The sequence below is a fragment of the Loxodonta africana genome, chromosome 11 (genome assembly GCF_030014295.1).
Source record: "Loxodonta africana isolate mLoxAfr1 chromosome 11, mLoxAfr1.hap2, whole genome shotgun sequence".
Taxonomy (NCBI): domain Eukaryota; kingdom Metazoa; phylum Chordata; class Mammalia; order Proboscidea; family Elephantidae; genus Loxodonta; species Loxodonta africana.
In genome coordinates this window covers 28,035,152-28,061,401 of record NC_087352.1, presented here as the reverse complement: position 1 = coordinate 28,061,401, position 26,250 = coordinate 28,035,152, and the positions used below count along the sequence as shown (strand labels likewise).

Here is a 26,250-nt window from a genome sequence, read left to right as displayed (position 1 = left end):
GCCTGGGCCACTTTTCTGTATCTCTCTTCACTTGTCTGTCTTCTCCATACACTGGATCTTTACCCAAAACGAACAGGTCTGACCTGCCTTAGTTGCCTCAAGCTGGCTCACGGAAGGCATTTGATAAATGTGAAGATGTGAGGTGGTGCATGAAAAGTTGATCTCTGCCCAGAGCCCCCAGCCTTTGGAAGATACCCAGCCCTGATCAGACCCTACAAATAGATGAAACGAAGGTAGGCAAATGAATGGGCAGGAAGGACAGTGAGGAGGAGCAAAGGGGAAGGGGCTGGGGGACCAGGGGAGCTCTAGACAAAGGGCACCCCCACCACAGGCTGGAAGGTGGCTCAGACAGGGCCTCCAAGGGATATTAATGAGCCTCTGTTGCCAGGGACCCTTCAGGGACCAGGAGGCTGTGTGTGGGTTGGGGGCGGGGGGGGGGCAGTGAGCTCTGTGCTGGGTGAGGCACCTTTTCATTCCACCTGCCAGTGCTCTTGAATAGTGGTTTTGAGTGGCAGCCGCCAAGGCAGAGGCTTTGTTCGCCTTCCCTGATTCCCCATTACAGCTTGATAAATACTGACTTAAGGAAATCACAGAGGGGGTGGGAGTCGATAATTTCTGTGCCTATTAAGCTTTGCTATCTGGTAAGAGATTTGGGAACAATACCTGATATTATTAGCAGTGGAGCTTCATATACCAGGGAAGCTAAGCATTAGGTCTCTTGTCTGTAAAAAATAATATAAATTATATTATTATTATAATAATATAATAATAATTTCTTACAATCTTGTTAGGTGCTATCAAGTGGATTCTGACTCACAGTGACCCCATGTGACAGTAGACCTGCCCCATAGGGTTCTCTAGGCTCTACTCTTTTAAGAGCTTGGCTGCTAAACAAAAGGTTAGTTCGAATCCACCAGCAGCTCCTTAGAAGCCTTATGGGACAGTTCTGCTCTGTTCTATAGGGTCGCTATGAGTTGGAATCGACTTGATAGCAAAGGGTTTTTTAATCTTTAAAAGAGCAGATCGCCAGGTCTTTCTCCTAAGGAGCTGCTGAGTGGGTTCGCACCACCAACCTTTCCTAGCAGCTGAGCGCCTAACCATTTGTGCCATAAATATGAACTGAAATGATACCTCGAGAGCGCTCAGCTCTGAGACAGACACAGAGCACCGACCTCAGGAAGCGCCTACTGCTAATCGCAGCTACCATGATCTACCATTGTATAGAAAGGCAAACTGAGGTTCGCGATGCCACAGCTTACCCAGGCCCAGTGGTTAAGAGTTCAGCTGATAACCAAAAGGTGGGCAGTTAGAATCCACCAGCCCCTCCTGAAATCCTACGGGCGTTTCTACTCTGTTCATTAGAGTCGCTATGAGTGGAAATTGACTCCAAGGCAATGGGTTTGGGTTTGGTTCTGGGATCAGCCTAGGTAGCGGTGGTGGGGAAGGGTTGGCCGGGGGCCCGACGGTACCGCCCGCCTTGCCGCGGCCTCGGAGAGGAGCGGCTATGGCCGGTCCCCAATGTCGTGGACCGGGAAATGGCGGTTGCGGGTAGGGGGACGGAGATCACCCCGCGTCAGGAGCGCCTTCCTTGGGGGCGCTTCCGTCTGAGACAGGAAGTGAGCCCGCGCGCGCCGCCGCCCGGAACTACAACTTCCAGCAGCTCCCGCGGCGCGTCCTGGTCGATGCCGGGGGAGCGGTCGCCATTGTCCGGGGCCGGGGTGAGGCCGCTGCTGCGGCGGAGGGGCAGCCGCCGCCACTGAAGGTTTGGAGGCTTGCGAGAGCGGGCGGATAGAGGCAGGCGCCTGCGATCCGGGCTGGCGCCCCGCAAGGGCAGGTCGCACACCCCTTGCGCCTGCCCCTTCCTCGCCAGCGCCCTCCCGTGTCCCTCGGCCCCCTTCGGCCCTCAGATCGTCCCGCCACCTGCCCGCGCCCCTTCCCCGGACTCGCAGCCTCGCCCGGCAGGGCGGACCCCGGTGAGCCGCGCACACCGGGCCTGGCGTTTGTTCAGGGCCATCGGCCCCTAGCGCCTTTGTTCCCCAGCCCGCGCGCTGGGGACCCGAGCACACTGGGTCGGACCTCGGCGCGGGACAAAATCCAAACGGCCCCGGAGAAGGGACCCTGCAGAGGGACAGGTCCCCTGCGAACCAGGTAGGGTCGGCCCTTTGCTATTATGAGCATCAGGTCTGTCGGGATGGCGGAGGAAACCTGGGGCGGGAGGCCAGGGGTTCCCGGGAAAAATAAATGGCCGAGCGCCCAATAAGCAGGTGATGAGGACGCCTTTCAGACAGTTAACGAGCATAACTACCTTTTGTTCCGGGCAGGCGTTTCTCATCCGAGCCCGTTAACATAAAGTGCTGACGGACGTCAAACGTGGGATGGGAACAGCCGCTGGTGACGTTAACCAAGCAGTGACCGGACGATTTTGTCAGGCTGCAAGCAACTGTGCAGAATAATACTGTTCGCCTTCTCTGGGCTTTGGTGCAAACCCCCGACCTCTGGGGCTCAGTGCGCCCGGCTTTCTGACTCTTCGGACTCTGCGTTTTGTGTCGCGCTGTGGCTTCCATAGCTTCCAGTGAGAGGTGAATTTTCGGCTTGCAGAAGAAGACAGGCTTGGACCTGGTAGGTTTTGCAGGTAGATTTTTTTTTTTTTCTAAAGATAACATTCATGTAACATAAAATTCACCATTTTAACCATTGTAGCGTGTACAGTTTAGAGGTTTTAGTATGTTTGTGTAACCATCATTGCTATCTAATGCAGAACGTTTTTATCACTCCAAAAAGAAGAAACCGGGTACTCAATAAGTAGTCACTCCCTATTTCCCCCTGCCCCCAGCCCCTGGCAATCACTAATCTGCTTTCTGTCTCTATGATAGATTTGCCTAGTCCAGATGTTCCACATAAACAGACTCACACAATATATGATCTTTTGTGTCTGGTTTCTTTCACTTAGCACAGTGTGTTCAGCATCAGTACTTCATTCCTTTTTGTGTCTGAATAATATTCCATTGTGTAGATAATACCCCGTTTTGTGTATTCATCAGCTGGTGGACGTTTAGTTTGTTTCCACTTTTCGGCTATTATGAATAATGTTGCCATGAACGTTCATGTATAAGTTTTTGTTTGAACATATGGTTGCATTTCTCTTGGATATATACAATAAAACCTGTAAAAGCCAGAACCTGTGTAAGGTGCAAACCTGTCAGAGAAAGAAAACTCAAATGTTTTCCACTAAAGTGAGCAACAGAATAGTGGTAGGACTGCACCCTGTCAGAGGTGGAAAACTTCTGAGACCTGGCTCTCACAGGTTTCTATACATATGCACGCGCACACGCATGCCCATCACACCCAACTTTTGAGACCTGGCTCTCACAGGTTTCTACACACACACACACACACACACACACACACACACACGTACACGTACACGCCCATCACACCCTGGCTGTCACAGGTTTCTCTATGCACGTGCACACACACACAAATACACAGAATTGAAATTGCTAGGTCATATGGTACTCTATGTTTAACTTTTTGAGGAACTGTCAATCTTTTCCTCCATGACTATTTTATATTTCTACCAGCATTATATGAGGGGTACAGGTGGATTTACAATGATTTTTGTCAAATCAACTAAAAAGTGCCATGACGGCTGTCTCTTAAGCCTATAAATCAACTTGAGAGCAGTTGACAAATTTCTATCCTCTCTTGCAAGATTTTGCTCTTTTTTACCTCATTCAAGTTACCCTTCATTCCCTCTAGGAAATCTGTTATGTCTTTGATGTATAAATTATATTTTCTTATAATGTTCTCTAGGTGTGTTTTGTTGCTTCTGTGGTTGGGGTCCCTTCTTTGTCCTGACTGAGTCATCTGTAAGAAAAGACAACTTTATTAATTTTTCCTTTTTGTCATTAGGTTGGTATCACCTGAATCCCATTCTCTTGGGCAAGCGCTTTGTTAACCAGTCGTGTGGATGGCGGCCATCAACCCATGGGCCTCCTGGGGTGAGTCCACATCTTGTGTGTTCTAGGACCCTGAGGTTGGCCTCTGCCAGCGGTGCTCTGCTTCGGCTAAGGGTCAGAGCTGAGGATGGATGGAGGGCTTTGGGGGAAGAAGAGGGTCTTTCTGTCTTGTTGCAGTGTTGGAACTGAGGGAGATCGAAAAACTTGGTTGCTGGTGAAAGGTGAAAATTGATGTAAAAGAAAGCATAAAATTTCTGTATATTTTGTAGTTGTCTCCTGAGAAGTTTTGCCAGCTCTTAAGATATTATCCATTACTTTGTGTAGTTTCTTGGAAGACAACTAGAACGTGTAATCAAAATGTTTTCTCCGCCACTGTCGTGTTTCTTACCTTTTTTTAAATTTCAGTTTTATAGCATTGTCTAACTCAAAAACAGTTACAGTGAAGTTTTGGGTATTGATTTGTTAAAGACAGTAAGAAAGTGCCCTTCTCTTACTACTTACATTTTTAAAAAATTAAGTGAATGTTATCATTTATCAGATATCTCTTCAGCTATTGAAAGTTTCTGTTCTTCATTGCCCTGTGGCTATATTATATTGCTATGTGACCCAGCTGTGTGTTTCTGGTATAAATCCAGTTTTATTATATTGGATGTATTTAATGTGCCCTCGGCTCTGTTTATGGGACTTTGTCATACCAATTTTCTATTTCCTTGCCTTTAGTTACTAGGTTTGCTGTTATGGTGTCTTACCTTGTCCTAACCTGATCGTCTTGTGCAGGTGCCCTTATGGACCAGTCCTGGGGAATGGCAGCCATCAGCCCGTGGGCCTCCTGGGCCGAGTCCACATCCTGCATCCCCATTGCCTGCCGTGGTGTGGCCTCTACCAGCAGTGACCTGCTGCAGCCAGAGGCCAGAGTCAGGGAGCCGGGTGAGGACTTCAGGGCAAAGGAGTCTGGTTGAGATCTGTCTCAGAGCAGAATTGGAACAGGGGCGATTGAGAAGCTTTGCTGGAGGATAAAGTGCAGGGGACATTTCCAGGACAGGATGCACAAGAATGAATGGAAAGACTGCAAACAGTCCCAGGCCTACTTCTCACACTGTAGCGGGATGGTGAATGGCTCAGGTGCTTAGATAAACTCCTTATCTTCTCTGAGCCCCCTTCCCTTCAACCACAGTACAGGAAAGTGGGCTTTTCCCTTGCCCAAGGGAGAAAGACAGCTGTCCTTCTATGGGTGCCCCCTCCTCCGCCCCAGGAAGAAGGGCTCATGGGTGCCTTTCCAGCAGGAATAGCTGCCCCTATGACTTCTCTCTTTTCCCTCAGCTCTGTATCCGAGGGACCCTGCCTGGCCTGTGGAGGGGACCCCCGAGGAGGAGAGGAGGACTGGCTGGCTCCCAACATACCAGGTCCAGGTGAGACAGGGCTTTTGATTTTTTGTGAAGGGCCTTCCTTCCCGTTCCCAAAGGGTGAGTGTTCAGGTTCCCCAGCCATCCCAGTCAATGTGATTCCTCTGTTTATAAGAACTAAACTTGGGGCAGCGAGGAAGTCAGCCAAAAGTTTATCAGAATCTATCTGTAGCATGGAATTCCTGTAATTATTTCCCAGGACCTGAAATATCTCTATCAGCCAGGCCCGTCACGGTCCTGCACCCATGCTGTGCCTTGGGGTTGTTTCTGGGAATGAGGGGCAGCCTCCTCCCGTCTTCACTCCTGTGTTCAGTTCCTGATCTGGGCTGAGCCTGTGCTGTGAGCTCCGTGCTGGGAGGGGCAGGGACAGGTTGGAGCCCTTGTGCTGAACAGCTCCCAGGCCCCTTTCCTGGCTTGCTCACTCAACTCTGTGGCCTTGTGTGACATAGCCGGAGACCCATAAGGGAGGCCTGAGTCCTGGACCTGTGGTGCCTAGGGAGGTAGGTAGAATCTGTGGAGTTCAGCAGAGGCAAAGAGCAGGTGGGGCCATGTCACTGTGGATGGGAAGGGTGGCGGGAGACAAAGCATTGAGCCAGGAGCTGAAGGGGAGTGCCAGCAGGTGGGCATGGCATGGTGACTGAGGTCCTGGTCTTCTGTAGCACCATGGAGTGTATTTAGAGGGGCAGGGTGTGCACCGCATGACCAGTGCCCAACAAAGACTGAACTCAGAGTTAGGTTACAAAGGCCAGGAAGAGCCCGGCCTGCTCCGGAGCTCGGCTCCATCCTGGTGGTGACTGGTGCCCAGGGTCCAGAAAGTAGTTGGAAAGCTCCCTCTGGCAGGGGGTTGTGGGGAGAAGAGGGCTGTGGGAAGCAGGTCTATGTTTCAGGCTTCAGGCTGCCCAGGGCCTTGGGGGCATGGGAAGGGAGGAAGACCTGAGAGGTATGAGGAAGTCATAATGGGGGCGGGGAGAGTAGCTCTCCTCCTCCCCAGGCTTCCTCGCCAGAGAGAACCACTTTAAAAAATTTTTTTTTCTTATAATAGCTTTGTTGAGATATAATTCACATATTTAAAAAAAATTCATCCATTTAAAATACACGATTCAGTGGTTTTTTGTGTATTCACAGAGTCATGCAACCATCAACATGACCATTTTCCAGAACATTTTCATCATCCCTGAAAGAAAAGAAACCTCATGCCCATTAAGCAGTCATCTCCCATTCTCTCTCCCCCAGCCCCTGGTAACCACTAATCTACCCTTTGTCTCTCTGGATTTGCCTCTTGTGACACTTCATATGAGAGGAATCCCATAATATGTGGTTCTTTGTGTCTGGCTTCCTTCACTTAGCATAATGTTTTCAAGGGTCATCTACGTTGTAACATGTATCAACACTTCATTTCTTTTTATGGCGGAGAGACAGCCACTTTTAACTTTGTTTTCAGTTTCTTAGGGTTACCTCCGTATTTCTAAGTGAGAGAAATCTACTTAGAATCTACTGAATCTACTTAATTCATCAAATTTACCTTCATCAAATTTACATATACTCTACTAAGTAATTACCCAGCTCTGAGTGATGAAGAAAAATCCTTTCATTACTATTTTAGATGTTTTACTGGTATGTTAAAATAATGAATCATCCAAATGTGAAGTACTGTGATATAAAAATAGTAATCAAGTCTCTTCCTAACTTTATGCCTCCCCTCCAAGATTAAAAAAAAAAAAACCCACCGTTTTAAAGCTCACAGGTGTCATGCAGTGTCAGTATGCCATCACCTTGTGGCAGAGCTGTTGTCCCCAGCAAGCACAAGGGCCAGAACATGATAAGGGTGGTGGTTGTCTGGCATCAGAACTTCGTGCTGTAACGTTTCCTACTTTTAAACTGTACGATCATTTTTAGATCCTCTAACAATCTTCAGGGAAGCTAGGCTAGGCTGAAAGATGGTCCCCTGAGTCAGTCAGTTGGGAACAGAAGTTAGCAGTAATCAAATGCTATGAATACCCCCTACTAACTCCTGAGAACATAAATGCTGAGAAAATAAAAAGAATTAAAGTAACAATACCTTCCATTGTCTGAAGAGTTGTGATTTCTGAGAACCTGCTCCTGGCCCCCTCCTTACACTCACTTTGGATTTTTCCCTGTGATAAACCCAGACTTGAATCATGTGAGTTTTGAATTAGGCCTTCAGTAACACAAATGAAAGCCCGGAGTCTCTTTCTTGTTTCCTCCAAGTTAAACATTTACCAAAATAATTGCCTGGTGAAACGTCAAATGCTGTTTATCCATCACTATCTGAATCTTGTCTGTTCTTTAAAACATGTCGGATGGTTTTTCAGCTAGTGGGAGCCTAGATCGATTATTTTGGGGAATAGGGAAAATAATGTGTTCCCCGCCCATCTAAAAACCCCAGCTAGCCTCCCCAAATATCTTGACCCCTCTCTAACATACCAGTATGGAGTACTATGCACTCATCCCTGGTAGTGCTCGGGTGTGTACAGTCTAGTTATGTTTTCCTTCTGCTCTGCAAACGGCTTGCATGGAAATATTAACAAACAACAAATACTACCTTAAAGGCCATCTGAACTGCCCCTAGCCCCTGTTAAAAGGGAAACCCAGGTTCCATGAAGGGGTCAGCCCTGGAGGATTGGCAGGAATAAGGGGACAAGATCCCATGGGAGCCTTTCTAGGAGACCTGCCTTCCTCTCTCACCTTTCACATGGTGTAAACCTGCACTGACGTGTTAGCAGATTCCATCAAGTACTCTCAGAGCCCTAGATGACGCTTCCACGTCTGTGCAAAGTCGTACGTTCAAGAATGTGCATAAGAACATCTGCAATTCGTTGTAGCAGATGATATTGGAAAGTGGGAGTTCTGCTAATGAGAGCTGCCTGAGGGGTGGAAGAGCATCCCCCGCCAGCAGTGGCCTGCCACTGGTCACCCTAAAACCAAATTACATACTGAAACCTGCATTACTGTCCACGCTGCCACAGAGAGCCCCTCTTCTCTGTATGGCTGTTAGAGTAAATGTCCGTCTCCCCCACATCTTCCTGCCGTTTTGTTTCCCAGCCTTTTGGCTTTGCATTTTCCTTTGCAATTCTAGGTTGAGAGCATTCATAGTGTCCCTCTTGTCATCTCTAAGACCTCTATGATTTTTTCAATGCTAGAAATGTTTCTTTTTGTTAAATTTTTATTTTGACAAATTTCAAAAGTACAAAAAAATGGTCAAACACTGTCCCAATCCCTTGGAATTAACAGTTAATTTTTTATCATATATTTTGCTTTGTTTTCATTTTTAAAATAGTCCCCACTCATATTCTCTTGCCACCCCAGAACAGCTGCTCTGGTAGATTTGGTGACACGGCTAATCCATTTTTATACTCTTCTGTACATAATAAATTATAGGTATAATTTAGATATACAGTATTCTATTTTCTAAAAAACAACTTGTTCTACATGTAGCTTTTCTACAGCTTTCTTTGTTCATTCAGGGTCAACTTTGAGATCCATCTGTGGTGACCGATATAGGTCAAGTTCATTCCCTTTGCACTGCCAGGTAGTATCCATCTGAGAAGTGTAACTCTTGTATTCATAGTTTCTATGGATGAGCTTGTTATCCCCTCCCCCACCCTAATTTTTTTGCTATTCTAGCTGAAGTTTCATGAACAGTTGTGTGTGTATCACTTTGTGCACATGTATAAGAGTTTATATAGGCATACCCCTAGAAATAGAGTTTTGCTGGATCTTAGGGCATGTGTTTTCAACATTGCTAATGCTGCCCTCTGGCCCCCTGAAGGGGCAAAGCTGGCTCTCGCCCTGTTCGGAGAGTTCTCATCTCCCTGCATCCTTGCTGACCCTGGGCATCATGCCTTTTAGTTTTCGCTTATATCAAGACTAAAGAGTTGAATTGCCTTATTATTTTAATTCACATCTTTCTGATTGCTGGTGAAGTGAACATTTTTTCATATGTTTATTGGCCATCTATTTCTCTGTCTCCCCTCCCCCAACACCAAGTGTCTCTCTCATTCCATAGATGTCTGTGCATTCACATGCATCCTGGGTCTGGATTTTTTGCCATCAGTAAATTACCTTCTCCCGGCCCAGGGCTTGTCTTAACTTTGTGGTGTCTTTTATTGGTCAAATTGTTTCTCAGTAAGTTTCTGTCACGTGTGTCCATCTTTGTTAATGACTGGTATTTTTTGAGTTTTTTAAAAGAAGTCTTTATTTTTTTTTTTCTAATTTTTATTGTGTTTTAAGTGAAAGTTTACCAATCAAGTCAGCGTCTCATACAAAAATTTATTACACCTTGCTGTGTACTCCTAGTTGCTCTTCCCTTCATGAGATAGCACACTCTTCTCCACCCTGTATTCCCTGTGTCCATTCAGCCAGCTTCTGTCCTCCATTGCCTTCTCATCTCCCCTCCAGACAGGAGCTACCCACAGAGTCTCAAATGTCTACTTGAGTCAAGAAGCTCACTCCTCACTAGTATCATTTTTTATCTTATAGTCCAGTCCAATCTCTGTCTGAAGAGTTGGCTTTGGGGATGGTCCCCAGTTTTGGACTAACAGAAGGTCTGGGGACCATGACCTCTGGAGTCCTTCTAGTCTCAGTCAGACCATTAAGTCTGGTCTTTTTACTAGAATTTGAGGTCTGCATCCCACTGCTCTCCAGCTCCACCAGGGATTCTCTATTGTGTTCCGTGTCAGGACAGTCATGGGTTGTAGCCAGGTACCATCTAGTTCTTTCAGTCTCAGGCTCATATAGTCTCTGATTTATGTGGTCTTTTCTGTCTCTTGGGCTCATAATTACCTTGTATCTTTGGTGTTCTTCATTCTCCTTTGTTCCAGGTGGGCTGAGACCAATTGATGCATTTAGATGGCCGCTTGCTAGCATTTAAGACCCCAGATGCCACTCACCAAAGTGGGATGCAGAACGATGACACAGATGTCCCCTGAAACCATGGTCCCCAGGCCCCCACTACTATGGCCTTTGAAACGTTTGGTTTATTCAGGAAACTTCTTTGCTTTTGGTTTACTCCAGTTTTGCTGACCTCTCCTGTATTGTGTGTTGTCTTTCCCTTCACCTAAAATAGTTTTTGTCTACTGTCTAATTAGTGAATACCCCTCTCCCTCCCTCCCCCACCCCGTAACCATGAAAGAATATTTTCTTCTGTGTTTGCACTACTTCTTGAGTTAAGTCTTTTTAAAAATCGTTTCTTCCTGTCCTTTTCCTTTACATTCTTTTTCTGGGGCCTTCTATTACAGGGTTACTGTAAGTCAGAATTGACTCAAGGACAGTGGGTTTGGTTTCTGTTAGACAGTGTGCCTCTTGAATTGACTCTTGTGCCTTCTAGCTCTTCATAGTCTATGTCTTTTGTATTTGTTGGTGGTGGTGGGTTGAGGTCTGGCAGGTGTATCCTTAACCACCATGGAGCTCTTTTTGGGGCCTTCTGTTAGATGGTGACCCTCCTGAACTGACTGCTGTGTCTTTTATCCAATCCGTGTATTCTGAGAGCTCTTCCATGTTCTCTCAGAGAGCTGCTCTGGTAGCATCCTGCCCATTTTATCCTGAAACCCCTTCTCCAGTCTGAGATTCGAAGAACAAGAATTACAGCTCTTTGAAAGTTGGATTCAGCTGCTACCTGGATTCAGTGTCTTGGCCACTGAGTTTGGTCTTTCTAAATGCCTGTCTCCCCTACAAACACAAAAGTAGAACATGAACCCCATATTAGTTTCCTGTTGTCACTGTAACAAGTTATCACAAATGGAGTGGCTTAAAACAGCATGAATTTGTTCTCTTAACGTTCTGGAGGCCAGAAGTCTAAAATGGGTGAGTGGGGATGTGATCCTGCTGGAGGTTCAAGGGGAGAATCCACTTCCTTGACTTTCTCAGCTTCCAGAGGCCACCTGTATTCCCCAGCCCCTTCTTCCACCTGCAAAGTGCATCACTCCAACCTCTGTTTCTGTTGTCAAAGCTCCCTCTCTGATTCTGGCGCTCCTGCCTCCCTGTCTTCACTTACAAGAATGCATGTCGTTTCACAGAAGTTCCTGGATGGTGAAAACACTTGGCTGGTAAACAAAAGGTTGGAGGTTTGAGTCTACTTAGAGGTACCTCAGAAGAAAGCCCTGGCAGTCTACTTCTGAAAAATCAGCCAGTGACTATGGAGCCAAGTTCTACGCTGACACACATGGGGTCACTATGAGTCAGGGTCAACGAGACAGCAGTTGATGGTGGCAGTGTGATGACATTGGGTCCACCTGGACAATCCAGGAAAATCTCCGCATCTGAAGATCGTTAATGGCATCTATAAAGTCCTTTGTAACATCAGGTGACAGTCACGGGTTTCACAGGAGCCGTGGTGGCAGAGTGTTTAAGTGCTTGGCTGGTAACCAAAACGGTGGTTCGAACTGACTAGCTGCTCTGAGGGAGAAAGATGTGGCAGTCTGCCTCCATAAAGATGACAGCCTTGGAAACCCTATGGGGCAGTTCCACTCTGTCTTATAGGGTCGCTATGAATTGGAATCAACTTGATGGCACTGAGTTCACAGGTTTCAGGGATTAGGATGGACATCTTTGAGGGTCCACTCTTCAGCCTCCCACAACCCCCACATTCACCAGCTTCAACAACCTCCATCTTTCACCTTTCTGCCTTTTCATCTATCCCTTTGCAACCTTTTTTGTTTAAAGTAGAATATTTTAAAGCAGATCGTAGATGTCATATCATTTCACCTGTACTTAAGTGTATATATCTAAGAGGCTTAAGTGTTTTGAAAAACATACCCACAATACCTTTATCACACTCAACAAAATTAACAGTAATTTCTTAATATCATATAATACACAGTCCATGTTGAATTTTGCCTGATTGTCCCCAAAATGTCTTTTTTCAGTTGGCTTGTCCAAATCAGGATCCATACAAGGCCTACATGTTGCATGTGCTTCATATGCTGAAGAAACTAAGCCATATGTCTTGTGCGTCTGCCTCATTTTACTGTTGTGAGGTCATTGAATAAGTTCCTCCGTTCCCCTCATCTCCTGTAACCTGAGGGGGTGGGCACTGATTAGAGTCAGGTTCAGTGTTTCGGCAAGAGCATGTCATAGGTGGTACTGGGTCCTTTGGACTGCCTTGCATCAGGAGGCACATGTTGCCTGGTTGTCCTGTTTTTAGATCATCAGATGGGTTAGTGGGTGTAGGTCTTGTTAGCCTGACTCCTCCGTTACGAAGTTCCCTGCTTTTCGCCTGTGGTTTAGCAGCCATTGACTGCCAATGTCCATTAGTCTATTAAGGGTCGCAGAATCATTCTCTAAGGATTTCGTTCCTCCTGCATCTATTAGAGAGGAGCCTTGGTGGTGAAGTGGTTAAAGCGCTTGGCTGCGAACTGAAAGGTCGGCGATTCCAACCACCAGTTGCTTTATGGGAGAAAAATATGGCAATCTGTTTCTGTAAAGACTTAAAGCCGTAGAAACCCTATGGGACAGTTCTGCTCTGTTCTGTAGGGTCGCTATGAGTCCAAATCAACTTGATGGCTGTGGGTGTTTGAGTTTTTTGGTATCTATTAGATATGATTCTTCCATCTGTTCCTTTTTAAATGTGAAAATGGATATCCCAGGAGTATCTGGGTGGAGCAAATGGTTAAGCGCTGACTACTAGTTGAGAGGTTAGCGGTTTGAACCCACCCAGAGGCACCTTGGAAGATAGGCCTGGAAGACTGCTTCCAAAATGTCACAGCCATGGCAACTGTATGGAGCAGTTATATTCTGTCAAATGGGGTCATCATGAATTGGAGTCGACTCAACAGCACCGAGCAGCAACAACAACATGGTTATTCCATTCGTGTCTTATGAACAGTGGGAAGTGAATTTGTGGCTCTGTTCACCAGCTTGACAGAAAAGCCAGGGTGTGGGTTTGGGCCTTGTTAGGGTTAGGTGAACTTTGAAGCTGTCTAAGTAGATGCCATTCCCCAGGATGAGGTTAGGTAGCATGAAAGGAACACAGGGCCAGAAGCGCCTGGCAAGTAAACACGACCTCCCACCTGATTCCGTATCTGTGAAATACATCAAGCCGTGTGCACACTTACGCTTTGTATACTTGTCTGCCCTTATGTTACACTGAAATTAAAAGTTTACCAAAACATGAAGAAGCAGCAGCCATCAAGAAATTTGAGGTGAGGGCAGTTCTGTAAGAGGCAGACCAAGACACTGGCAGTGATGAGTTCAATGCTGGGGAGGGTTTCACAGAGGGGAGGTGTGGTCAGTAGTTTTAAATGCTGCAGGAGGTCGAAGAAAGGGAAGATGGGTATTGACCTTGGGCTTAGTAGTCACATGTCATCAGCGATCTTGGTGAGAACCTGGAGAATGTAAGAGTCATAATTAATGCATGCTCATTGCCCCAGAATGCTTCAGTATAGATCAGCAAAAAATGATGAATAAAAAGAAAAATTTTCAAATGTCAAGAAACAGAAACACGGGGGTAATGAGGGTGGAGAAGGGACTGTAGCTGGGTGAAGGCTGAAAGACGAGGAAGGGGAGAGAGTGAGGGTGGACACCACCTTGAAGGAGCTTGACTATCTGTCCGGAGTGTCTGGACTGCTGATGTGGGTAGAAGAAACAGACATTTGTATAGGCTGTTCAAAAAGGGGATGGGAAGATACAGGAGAGAGATGACTTCTGATCCCATGTGCTTTCTGAAGAGGTGGGATACAGAGATGGGAGGTTTAGCCTTGGACAAGAGAATGGCTCATCTTTCTCTGGGCTCCAGGAGGCTAATCTTGTTGGGTATCAGCAGAGTTGATTCTGCGTTAAGGGATCAGTGGAGCCTTTTATCCCTATCTCCCTGTAAAGGTGGAAGGGGAACAGTTTGGACTATGGAGTAAAACCTGATACATTGAAGATCCAGCTATTGTGTGCCACCGAGTCATTTCCAACTCATAGTGACCCCATGTGACAGAGTACCAGTGCTCCTTGAAGACCCAGCAGTGTGGGCTATGTGTTTACCCAGATCAGATGATGAGCTCAATTTACAAGCCAGGACCAGCAGGGACAGAAAAGGAGCCCATGAGAGAGACCTTGTGCAGGTAGAAGTGGTAGGGTAGGCTGGGAGGGGAGGGAGAGAGGGCCTGCACAGCAGAGCAGTGGAAACCATGCACTTTGCAGGTGCAACATTCAGCGTATTGATTCTGCAGTGACACTAAGATGGACTAGAAAGCAGTTTCCAGACTGAAGGGAGGACTGGGATGTGCCAGACAGGCTATATTTGCTTACAAGTGAGCTGCAGGGTTTGTGTCACAGCTCACCCCCACCACGAGGAAAAGCACTCGCCCCTCCCCACCCCAGAATGCCAAGGTAGCTGAGGCTCATGCTGACTGCTTATCAGGATGGTAAGGGGTACCCAGAAAACCCTGTTACTATGGAGTTGATTCTGACTCATAGCAACTCTATGGGACAGAGTAGAACTGTCTGATAAGGTTTCTAAGGAGCATCTGGTGGATTCGAACTTCCGACCTTTTGGTTAGCAGCCGAGTTATTAACCACTGCGACACCGCAGCTCCAGTGAGGGGCACATTCATTACAAAAGTCATACTTACGCTGTAATTCAACTTCCCTTCTAGTACCCTAGTGGACTGTTCCTGGTTCTTCCTAACAGCTTCTCTTTGGGCTGTTAGAACTCAAGTACTTCTGAGAACAACTGTAACTGATTGTCTTGGACCCAGGCTGTTCTGTGTGGTCCCATCTCACCCTCGGCTCCAGCTCTTGGAATGGAATCTTTCCCTCTCTGGCTAGGAAGACAGCCCATCAGAATTCAAATTATCCTTCCAGACTCTAGATCCATATGTTGAACAGCAAAGACTCCAGCCCTAGAGTCTCTGGCTAACAACTGGGGCTCATAGCTTCAGGCCTGTACACCTGTTTTTACCAAGGGCCAAGGCTTTGTTATTGTTGTTGCCATGCAGTCAATTCCATCTCAGGGCAGATCCACGAGTTGCAGAGCAGAACTGCTCCATAGAGTTTTCAAGGCTGTGACCTTTCAGAAGCATATCACCAGGCCTTTCTTCTGCAGTACCTTTGGATGGGTTTGAACCACCAACCATTCAGCTTGTAATTGAGTGCTTAACTGTTTGTGCCACCCAGAGATTGCTCTACTTTACTAAGTGTCTGGGTTTCCAGCAAAGGAAGGGGTGTTGCCCCGTGAGAGTTCCGTCTATACCAGCTGTTATATGACTTGGGCAGGAGTCTTCAGAGAGACCTGCTCATCTTCAAAGTGGTTGTTTTAGGTTCCTAATTCCCTAAGGGAGCCCTCGTGGTGCAGTGGCTAAGTGCTCGGCTGCTAATGGAAAGGTTGGGGGTTCAAATCACCAACTACTCCATGGGAGAAAGATGTGGCAGTCTGCTCCCATGAAGATTACAGCCTTGGAAACCCTATGGGGCCGTTCTACACTATGAGCCGGAATGAAGTCAACAGCAGTGGGAGTGCATGGATCCCAAACATGGGGTCTTGGGTGGCTCCTAATGAAACCTGACCTGTATTGGTCAGAACCTTGAGCATAGCCAGTGCAGTCTCTCTACAGCTGGTCTGCTCTCTCTTCTCTCCTGTAAGCCTCACTCCAACCTAGTAAACACTGGAGGGGGTGGTCCCAGGTTGAGGAGGAACATGTATGTCCTTTTAGGAACCAGTGACCTTCAAGGATGTGGCTGTGGACTTCTCCCAAGAGGAGTGGGGGCAGCTGGACCCTGTTCAGAGGACCCTGTACCGCGATGTGATGCTGGAGACCTTCGGGCATCTGCTCTCTGTGGGTAAGGCAGGTGCTGCCCATGTAAAGGAGGCTGTTCCTACTGCAATGCTTTCAGCTCCTCCATGGTTAAAAGCCCGCAGGGGCCTCTGGAGGGCTGAAATGGTCTTGGGCACTGGGATTCAGGAGTGAAATTCCTAATGCTTTTGAAGCACGACGTGGGACAGACTGTGCTGCTTCTGCCAAAGTGAAAAGTCGCAGTAGAGGAGTAGGCAAAGGAAGCTTCCTTTGGCTGTCCTAAAGCCACATAACACAAGTCCTGTGTTTTTCCTGTATGTGTAGGGAATGAAATCACCAAGCCTGAGGTTATCTCCCTGTTGGAGCAAGGAGAAGAGCCATGGACTGTGGAGAGAGGATTTCCTCAAAGCACTTGTTCAGGTGAGAGCAGGCTGTGGCCTCAAGTGTAACCAAGGAACTTTGCACCAAGCCCTCTTTATTTCAGAAACAGGACAAGGGTGTGAGGAATTATCTGTCTCAGATACATTCAAAATTCCCTTTGCATCCCTCTCCCTTCCTGTATTGACTTCTTGTTGATTCAGAGCAAAGACACCCCACCTCATTGATAAGGTACCTTTCCCCTAGGCTGTAGTTCTTCCCCTCACCATCTGCTTTCCTGATGCCTCTCATATTCTCTGCTGTCTCTTTCTCTAAGATGACTATCTTAGTCTCCTAGTGCCGCTGTAACAGAAATACAACACTGGGTGGCTTTAAAGGGCAGAAATTTATTTTCTCACAGTTCAGGAGGCTGGAAGTCTGAATTCAGGGCACCGACTATAGGGAAAGACTGTGTTGGCTCTAGGGAAAGATCCTTGTTTCTTTCAGCTTCTGTAGCCTCAGCATTTCTCAGTTCCTTGGTGATTTTCACATGACCTCTATTTTCCCCTGTTTGTGTACGCCCCTCAAAGATGTCTGCATCCTAATCCCCAGAAGCTGTGAATACAGCACCTTTTTGGGAAAGGGGACTTTTTAAATGTGATTAAGATCTTGCAATGGGGAGAGTATCCTGGGTTATCCAGGGTACTTATAAAGAGCGAGGTAGGAGGGTTAGAGACACAAAGAAGAGATGGGACAACAGAAACAGAGATAGGAGTGATGCTTTTTGAAGATAAAGGAAGGGAAGCAGGCGGCCAAAAGACGCTGAAAAAGGCAAGGAAACAGATTCTCCCCTGGAGCCTCGAAAGGGGGCGTGGCCCTGTTGATGGCCCTTCACTTAGCCCAGTGAAGGCAGTTTTGGACTTCTGACTTCAGAACTGAAAGATAATAAATTTGTATTGTTTTAAGCCACAGAGTTTGTAGGAATTTGTTATAGCAGCAATAGGAAATGAATACAGACTGCTTCAGTCATTGGAACACTGATACTTCAACAGTGATGATAGTAGCTTGCGGATATTGAAAGTCTGCCATTTGACAGGCGTTTCACTAGATTCATTATTTCATTTTATCATCAGAAAAGTCCAGTAATGATAGTAGCAGAGACATTATTTAAATACTGATTACCAGACTATCACTCTTGTGTCTGTTTCATCACAATATGCTCTCTTTCAAGTCTATCTCTGTGTCATTGTCTTAAGATTTTTTTTTTGTAGTGGTTAGAAGAGCTGTAACTTTGGGGGGGGGGCGGTATTTAAAATATGATGGTATTTGTCTTTTGGGCTGATGAATTTTCCATCATTGATTGGAGTCTATGGAATCACATACTTACGTAGATAATACCCTTGTTTGAAGCCTGGCTTGGTGATGCTTTCTCTTTATGCCATCCCTTCCTTTTTTTTGGTAGGCGAATGTGATGTCAAACTATGGGGGTAGTAGGGATATTATTACATAGAAATGAACTAGGATCCTATTTAATAATTTAAACACAGGTTGCCAAGGGCCTGTGTGTTCACCTACCTTTTGTTAAACCTGTTATTTTTTAATTTTTTTTTACCTCGTTGTTAGTTACCATCAAGTCAGTTCCAAGTCACGGCAGCCTGAAGTGTGTACAGAGTAGAACTGTGCTCCATAGGGTTTTTAAAGCTGTGTCCTTTCAGAAGCAGATTGCCAGGCCTGTCTTCTGAGGTCCCTCTGGGTTGGTTTAAACTGCTCACCTTCTGGCTAGTAGCTGAGTATTTAACCATTTGCACCACCAGGGACCTTTTTTACCTTAATAGCATTCAGTGTTACCTTTGTATCAGGAGTCCCCAAGACCACCCCGAGGTTTGGTGATTTCTTAGAAGAACTCACGAAGACTCAAAAGTTGCTATAGTCATAGTTACAGTTTATTACAATGAAAGGCTAGAAAGCAACATTAGCAATGGGAAAAAGCACATGGAGTAGTTTCAGAGGAAACCAGATGCACATTTCCAAGAGTCCTCTCCCAGCGGCGTCACATAGGAAACACTTAATTCCTCTAGCAATGAGTTGTCACAATAGATGTATAGTGTCATCTACCAGGGAAGCTCACCTGAGCCTGGAAGTCAGTCAGGAAGGTACACAATGCCTATGTGACCGCTTCAGTCACTGAAGCTCCAGACTATCAGAAGTAAGTCAAGTGTTCACCATAAACGACATTGTTTATGTGGACTGTCAGGTGAAATTAGTACAATGTGCTTCAAATTCTTGAGCGTGCATAATACTTTTATCTCTTAGAACATTCCAAGACCTCAGTTCCTAGGAGATGACCAAGTAAAAGTCCTGAAATAGGCCTGCTTGGAAATATACAGTGTTTGAGCAGATCAAGCAAGCTGAGTTACCTCCTGAACACCGTTATTCTGACCTCCTATTCAAGTGCATAATAAAAACTAATAAAACCTAGACGGGTTTTATTATTTTATTACACACTATGTATTCTGGTTAGCTACTTTTGTTCCCTATTCAGTACTCTCCTCTTCCCTTTTATGATCTTTTCTTGGGTTACAAGTTTGTATTTGAAAACAAATTCAGACTTGCCCCTTTGATATTGTGGACAGTAAATCTCACCATTCCTACTCTTTTCTTAGAATTTATTTCTCTGTGTTCTCATAGCTTTTAAAAATTACTATTCTTGTTTATTATTTCAGAATGGATAAGAAGTATTGAAAGGAAAGCTTTGATCCCAACACAAAGCATTTTTGAGGAAGAACAATCCCATGGCATGAAGTTGGAAAGATACATATGGGGTGATCCTTGTTTCTCCAGGGTAGAAGTCTTGGGATGCGAAGATCAATTAGAAATGTACCACGTAAACCAGAGTAGAGCTATGAGGCAAATGGTCTTCATGCAAAAGCAGGTACTGTCACAAAGAGGCTCTGAATTCTGTGAACTTGAGTCAGACTGTAGCCAGAGCTTAAACATTGTTCCATCTCAGAGAGTTTCTCAAATAGAACATATCTATAAACCTGATACTCGTGCTGAAAGTTGGAGATATAATTCATCCATAATGTATGCAGATAAGATTACTTGTGAAAATAATGATTATGGAAAAGCCTTCTACCAATCCATTCAGCCTGTCCACCCTGCAAGAATACAAACTGGAGATAATCTCTTCAAATGTACTGATGCTGTTAAATCTTTCAATCAAATAATACATTTTGGTGATCATAAGAGAATTCATACTGGAGAGAAACTCTATGAATATAAGGAATGTCATCAAATCTTTAATCAGAGCCCATCATTTAATGAACATCCAAGATTCCACATTGGAGAAAACCAATATGATTATAAAGAGTATGAGAATATCTTTTACTTCTCATCTATCATGGAACATCAAAAAATTGATACTGTAGAGAAAGCATATAAATACAATGAGTGGGAGAAAGTCTTTGGGTACGATACATTCCTTACTCAACATACAAGCACTTACACTGCAGATAAACCCTATGAGTATAATGAATGTGGGACATCTTTCATCTGGAGCTCTTACCTTATCCAACATAAGAAAACTCATACTGGAGAGAAACCCTATGAATGTGATAAATGTGGAAAAGTTTTCAGGAATCGTTCAGCCCTTACTAAACATGAACGAACTCACACTGGAATAAAACCGTATGAATGTAATAAATGTGGAAAAGCCTTTAGCTGGAATTCTCATCTTATTGTCCATAAGAGAATTCATACAGGAGAGAAACCTTATGTATGTAATGAATGTGGCAAATCTTTCAACTGGAACTCTCACCTTATTGGACATCAGAGAACTCATACTGGAGAGAAGCCTTTTGAATGTACTGAATGTGGGAAGTCTTTCAGCTGGAGCTCCCATCTTATTGCCCATATGAGAATGCATACTGGAGAGAAGCCCTTTAAATGTGATGAATGTGAAAAAGCTTTTAGAGATTATTCTGCCCTTAGTAAACATGAAAGAACTCATTCTGGAGCAAAACCATATAAATGTACTGAATGTGGAAAATCCTTCAGCTGGAGTTCCCATCTTATTGCCCATCAGAGAACTCATACAGGAGAGAAACCCTATAACTGCCAGGAATGTGGAAAAGCATTCAGAGAACGCTCAGCCCTCACAAAACATGAGATCATTCATTCTGGAATTAAGCCTTATGAATGTAATAAATGTGGAAAATGCTGCAGTCAGATGGCTCACCTTGTTAGGCATCAAAGGACGCATACTGGAGAGAAGCCCTATGAATGCAATAAATGTGGGAAATCCTTCAGCCAGAGCTGTCACCTTGTTGCTCATCGGAGAATTCACACTGGCGAGAAACCCTATAAATGTAATCAATGTGAAAGGTCCTTTAATTGTAGCTCTCACCTTATTGCACACCGGAGAACTCATACTGGAGAAAAACCGTACAGGTGTAATGAATGTGGGAAAGCATTCAATGAGAGTTCTTCACTTATTGTACATCTGAGAAACCATACTGGAGAAAAACCGTACAAATGTAATCATTGTGAGAAAGCTTTCTGTAAGAATTCATCCCTTATTATCCATCAGAGAATGCATAGTGGAGAGAAACGCTTTATATGCAATGAATGTGGGAAAGCCTTTAATGGTCACTCAGCCCTAATTCAACACCAGAGAAATCACAGTGAAGAGAAACTCTGTGAATTGAATTGATGGGAGATTTTTCTTTTATTCTACCTTTGATAACACATTGAGGGAAAAAATGTGCATGTATAGTCAGAGGGAAATTTTTTTCAGTAAGAATTTGGTAAGAGTTCTCCCTTTATTAGCTAGCAGAAAATAATCTTAGAAGAAACCCTGTGAATGAAAAGAATAAGTGAAAGCTTTCAGCAGTTTTCATCTTTATTAAGCAATTAATAAATTAGAGTGAAGAAAACTTGCCGTATTGTCCACCAGAAGTCCATACTTGAGGAATATGACAGTAGGAAATGAGGCATTTTTGAGAAAGACCTCACCTATTTCTGGATCAATGTGCAATGTTATGGGAAAAATCTTAGGAAAAGTGTTTCAACTGGAAATACACTGTTTTGCATCAAACTGGAGGACTGGATGGAAAGCTTTACAATAACAATTTGTGCATAATTATAGAAATAACAGATTTTGCTATTATAAGGGGATGGTCTTGGTTCCCTTTAAGGCATAGAATAAAAGGCACAGAATATGGAATACTAAATTTGAGTTTATGAAAAAAAGTTGAATGGGGTGTTTACTGTTGATCAAGATTAACCTCCTTAGAAAAGCTTAGTAAATGAGATTACTAATGGTTATTGCCTGGAAGTATAAGAGACTATTTTGTGTTGTTGGAACAAAAAGTGGTAATAACCTGGAGTGTCAGTGTCCATTGTTTGTTCATACCTACCTTGTTGGGTGATTAGTTTGTAATTTCACTATAAATTACAGTTATGAAAAGTACATCATGTGAAGAAATGAAAAGAACACAGTTGTATATACGTATCTGCTATAGCAAATCTAAAAAGTATATGTGGATAAGGACTGGAAAGGCCCAATGAGAAATTAACCCAGTTATGTTTTTGTTTCAGTTGTACAAACATATATAGCACTTAACCCGTGCCAGGCATTGTTTTAAATGCTTCACAAATATTAACTTATTCACTCCCCTTAATCCTATGAGATAGTTACTATTATTATCCCAATTTTACAAGTGGGGAGATAGAAGTAGAGATGTTAAAGAACCCACCCAAGGACACAGGTAATAAGCAGTAGAGCTGGGATTCAGTTTGGCTCCAGAGTTCATGTTCTTAATCACTGTTACGTTGCCTCTCCAGTGATTTTTTTTTTCCTTTTGTTCAGTGTTTCTGTAGTAGAGATTTGATAATAAAAATCAATAAAACCCTAAGCAAGGGGAAATAAAGTTACCTGGTTCCTGCATCTCAAAGGATTTGTGGTAATATGAGAGTAAGCTCCCTCTGGAATTTGAAGAACACTGAATTGGACATTCAGAATCACTGCATTTTCTGGGACCTGGGCTTCCTAAAATTTTATCACCCACAACCTTGAGGATTATGGGGGAGGAGGGACTGGTGGACTCACTGGAGGTTTGGACCTTAGGAATGCCCCTTTTTGGCTTTAGAATGCGCCTTGTGGAGTAGAATGCAAGGGTTTTTTTGTTTGTCTTTTCACACAAACACTGAGTACGGGGAACCATTAAGATCTCCGTTGAATGCAGTGTTTTTTTTTTTTTTTTTTTTCCTTTATCATCTTCAGGTGAGAGGTTGTCTGATAGAATTCAGAAGGGAAGGGAACTAACTAGTTCACCACCTGGAGTGAGAAAGTCTCAGTGCTCATAGGGGCCAGATGGGCCACAGGGCTTGGGTGGCATATTTTCAGTTCACAAATATTTTTTAAAATAGGGCTATAACTAAAGGCCAAGGATCCTTCCTGCATAGACTTCCAGGGTATTATAATTCCAGAGTACATAATGTTCATCTGATTTTTGAGGGTCAGTGGTGGGTCAGTGGTAGAATCTTTGCCTTAGATGAAGGAGACCAGGTTCAATTCCAGCCAGTACACCTCACGCACAGTCACGGCTTGTCTGTCAGTGGTGACTTGTGTGTTGCTATGATGCAGAACAGGTTTCACTAGCACTTACAGACTAGGATGAGCTAAGAAGAAAGGTCTGGCAATCTACTTCCGAAAAATCAATGAAAACCTAGTGCATCACAACAACCTGAGCCCCATCATGGGCATGTTGCAGGACCGTGCAGTGTTTGTTGTGCGTAGGCGTTTCTAAGATGATTTCATTGCTTTTGCTATTAGAAACTTATCTCCCTGCTGCCTCAGTGAGTCTTCCTTGTCTCACCACTGCCGTGGCTTGAGAATGCCCCAAGTAGTGAGCAGAGAGGAGGTTGTCCACAAATAACATAGTATGTAAATAGGTCATGCTATAACCATTCTAGTTAAAAATCATTCTAACTCAGAACATCTTTGTTTTCATACATGTGGGAATTAGTTCACTCAACATAAGTTGACTGTATTCTAGCTGTTAGAGAATGCATAACCCACTGGTATTAGAAATAGCAGAGGGGGTGTGTGGAGGGTAGGGAAGGGTGGTGAAATTCAGACACAAAAACCAGCTCTGAGGATGCTGATGCTCTGACTCAAAAGGTGGTGGTTTCATCACAGCTGCAACTTGGGGACAGGTGCAAATACAGAACAGAAACAGGTGAATTGTGAGGTGTGAACATCCAAGTTTGGTCCATCGCGAGAGGACAACAGTTTACAGAACTAAGCTTGTTTGTTCATTCATTCATTCATGTATGCATTCCCTCGTGAAGGATCTCCTGTATGTGGGACTCCATGTTAGGCTATCCAGGGACCACGGTTCCACAGGGAAGATGTACTAATTTTTATTTTGTGAAAATAATATGACCACAAACTTCGCAGCATTAATCATTGCACAGGAGGTAAATTAATGAATTCTCACTTGGCAACTACATTAGCTTACGTTTATAGTTTCTTTCCCTTCTAAAGACAGTTTTAAATAATTGCACAAGTAATAACTTTTCTCACTGATGATTAACTTAGAACACAGCACAGTTAGATTAATGAGTGATAAATCAGAACTTATAAGGTATATATCTGCACAAAACTTACCTGTTGGTACATTTGACAGGATTTTCAGTGGGTATTGAAGACTGCTTCTTAAAAGAAGAAATATTTTATTAACTAAATCAAAAAAGTTAAATTATTGCAACACAATGACATTTAAAAAATACCGGGAATCTTTATGCATACAAATGGGAAAACATTCAACACATGGCATATTACTTACAGTATGCTTGGCTTGAGTATGCAAACTAATTTTTAAGAAATGCCTTCTTACACTTCCTTACACTACAGAGGTAAGTCTGCTAAGATCAGCTTAAGATTTCAGTTTTACAGTGCAAGCCAAAAAAATGTTCAAAACATTCAAGGAACAAAATATGAACTTTGAATTAAAAAAAGAAACTGTGAATAGTAGCATGTAAAAAGTAAACAGTGTAGTTAGTCATAAAAAAGGGAGACATAAATGATTGTAATAATGAAAGATAAAAATGGTCTGTAAGGAGGTGGGGCCGAGATGGAATAGCCAGACGCTTCCTGCAAATGCTGTTACTACAAAGACCAGAAAAAACAAGTGAAACAATTATACTTATGACAACCTAGGAGCCCTGAACATCAAAGGCAAAGTTAGAAAATGGACTGAGCAGCAGGGTGAGAGACAGTTCAGAAGTGGAGAGGAGTTGCCGGACCTGAATCGCTGGGATCCCTCAGGCACCATTCCCGGGAGTGGCTGCAGGTGGCTGATAGTAGCATTTGGCCACAGTTTCTGCAGGGAGAAGCAGCCAGCCACACAGCCTACTCACACCTCTGGAACCAGAGAAGAATGGCGCTCTCAGCAAAAGCTAAGTACTTGTATATTTTACCGTGTCTCCCACCCGCAAGCTGACTTCAGTGGCTGTTGATTTCCCTGGGCCTGAGATAGGCCCTGTTGAGCACCTGGAGCCATCCCCCAGACCTTGGAGAAGGAATAAATTCAGAATTGGGGAAAAAGATAATTTGCCAGCTCCACTAACTTGGGGAGCTAAGGACAGAAGTGGCTCCTGTCCAGGCATAAACGGTCCGTGGACTTTGAATACCTTTCCCCACTGCATGGACATGTGTGGGCCTATTTCAGGAGAATAGGCCCTTGTTGGCAGACTACAGCTGTTTCAGCTGTACAGTGGAGAGGTGGATGTTTGACACCGCTTTGCCTATTCAACAGGGTCCTCACCTACCCGGATCAGGGGCCTAAGGACTGGTATCTCCACTCAGGCCACTCAGACACCTGTGACAGGGGTCCAAGGATAACTGGTACCTGCCAGTCCTTACAACCAAAAACAGTGTGTGCCCATGGTCTGTCTGCAGTACACATCCACCTATATGCTCTAGGGAAGAGTGATGTGTTTTCCTCAGAGACACTTGAGGGATGATTCTCAGCCCCCTACCTTGTTCAGAATGTGACCCCCTGCTGCAACCAGATACTGGTACCTACACCAATCACCCCTGCCCTCTAAGACTGTAGGACAAAGCATGTACCACACACTTGATGATCAGCTACCTGGACACCTGAGCTGAATTCATACAAGAAAAGTGAATGGACTCCTAGACTGATATACCAGATAGCAGCTCTAGCCATCTGGTGACAGGACCTCAAAGCTCCAAAGGTGAAAATGATCAAACTAGCTCACTCAAGCAACCCATTTGGGCATATCAAAACAAAGCAAGAAGCTATGATACAGTAAGCAAACATAAAATAAACTAATACAATAACATAGATAGCTCAGAGACAATAGTCAATATCAAGTTACATAAAGAAACAGACCATGATTGCCTCAAAAAGCTCTTAAAAACAAAGAAACAATGAATCTTCTGGATAAAGGTGCCTTCCTGGAATTACTGGATGCAGAATTCAAAAGATTAATATACAGAACTCTTCAAGACATCAGGAACAAAGCTACGAAGCAGATCAGGAAATACGCAGAACAAGCCAAGGAACACACAGATAAAGTAGCTGAAGAAATTAAGAAGGTTATTCAAGAACATAGTGAAAAATTTAATAAGCTGCAAGAATCCGTAGAGAAAGCAATCAAATTCAGAAGATTAACAATAAAATCACAGAATTAAACAACTCAATTGCAAGTCAGAGGGGGAGAACTGAGCAAGTGGAAGGCAGAATTGGTGAACTTGAAGAT

At 44.4% G+C, this 26,250-nt stretch overlaps 1 protein-coding gene and 1 pseudogene across 5 annotated transcripts; one reads left to right on the top strand and one right to left on the bottom strand.

Annotated features, from left to right (window-relative positions):
* Positions 1–556: 556 nt before the first annotated feature.
* On the bottom strand, positions 557–3,408 carry LOC135232693 (uncharacterized; annotated as a pseudogene).
* ZNF606 (zinc finger protein 606) lies at positions 2,507–23,539 on the top strand. 5 transcript variants are annotated; one of them, XM_064294314.1, is made up of 7 exons: positions 2,507–2,619; positions 3,913–4,001; positions 4,737–4,886; positions 5,280–5,368; positions 16,021–16,147; positions 16,426–16,521; positions 19,182–23,538. In XM_064294314.1, exons 2-7 carry the CDS (start codon positions 3,971–3,973, stop codon positions 21,167–21,169), a joined length of 2,481 nt encoding a protein of 826 aa, XP_064150384.1. In that variant the 5' UTR covers positions 2,507–2,619; positions 3,913–3,970; the 3' UTR covers positions 21,170–23,538. The 5 variants fall into 5 exon arrangements, with proteins under 5 accessions (XP_064150384.1, XP_064150386.1, XP_064150388.1 ...); XM_064294315.1 differs by having other exon boundaries at positions 2,520–2,632; positions 19,182–23,539; XM_064294316.1 differs by lacking the exons at positions 16,021–16,147; positions 16,426–16,521; positions 19,182–23,538 and adding exons at positions 5,812–5,862; positions 6,488–11,382.
* The last annotated feature ends 2,711 nt before the right edge of the window (positions 23,540–26,250 follow it).

What these genes read in the sequence shown, in the direction of transcription:
- ZNF606 (XM_064294315.1), top strand. Translation starts at nt 3,971, where the DNA reads ATGGCGGCCATCAACCCATGGGCCTCCTGGG. An exon ending in GGCCAGAGTCAGGGAGCCGG is followed by an intron (nt 4,887 to 5,279) that starts GTGAGGACTTCA and finishes CTTTTCCCTCAG; the next exon opens with CTCTGTATCCGAGGGACCCT. An exon ending in TCCTCAAAGCACTTGTTCAG is followed by an intron (nt 16,522 to 19,181) that starts GTGAGAGCAGGC and finishes TTATTATTTCAG; the next exon opens with AATGGATAAGAAGTATTGAA.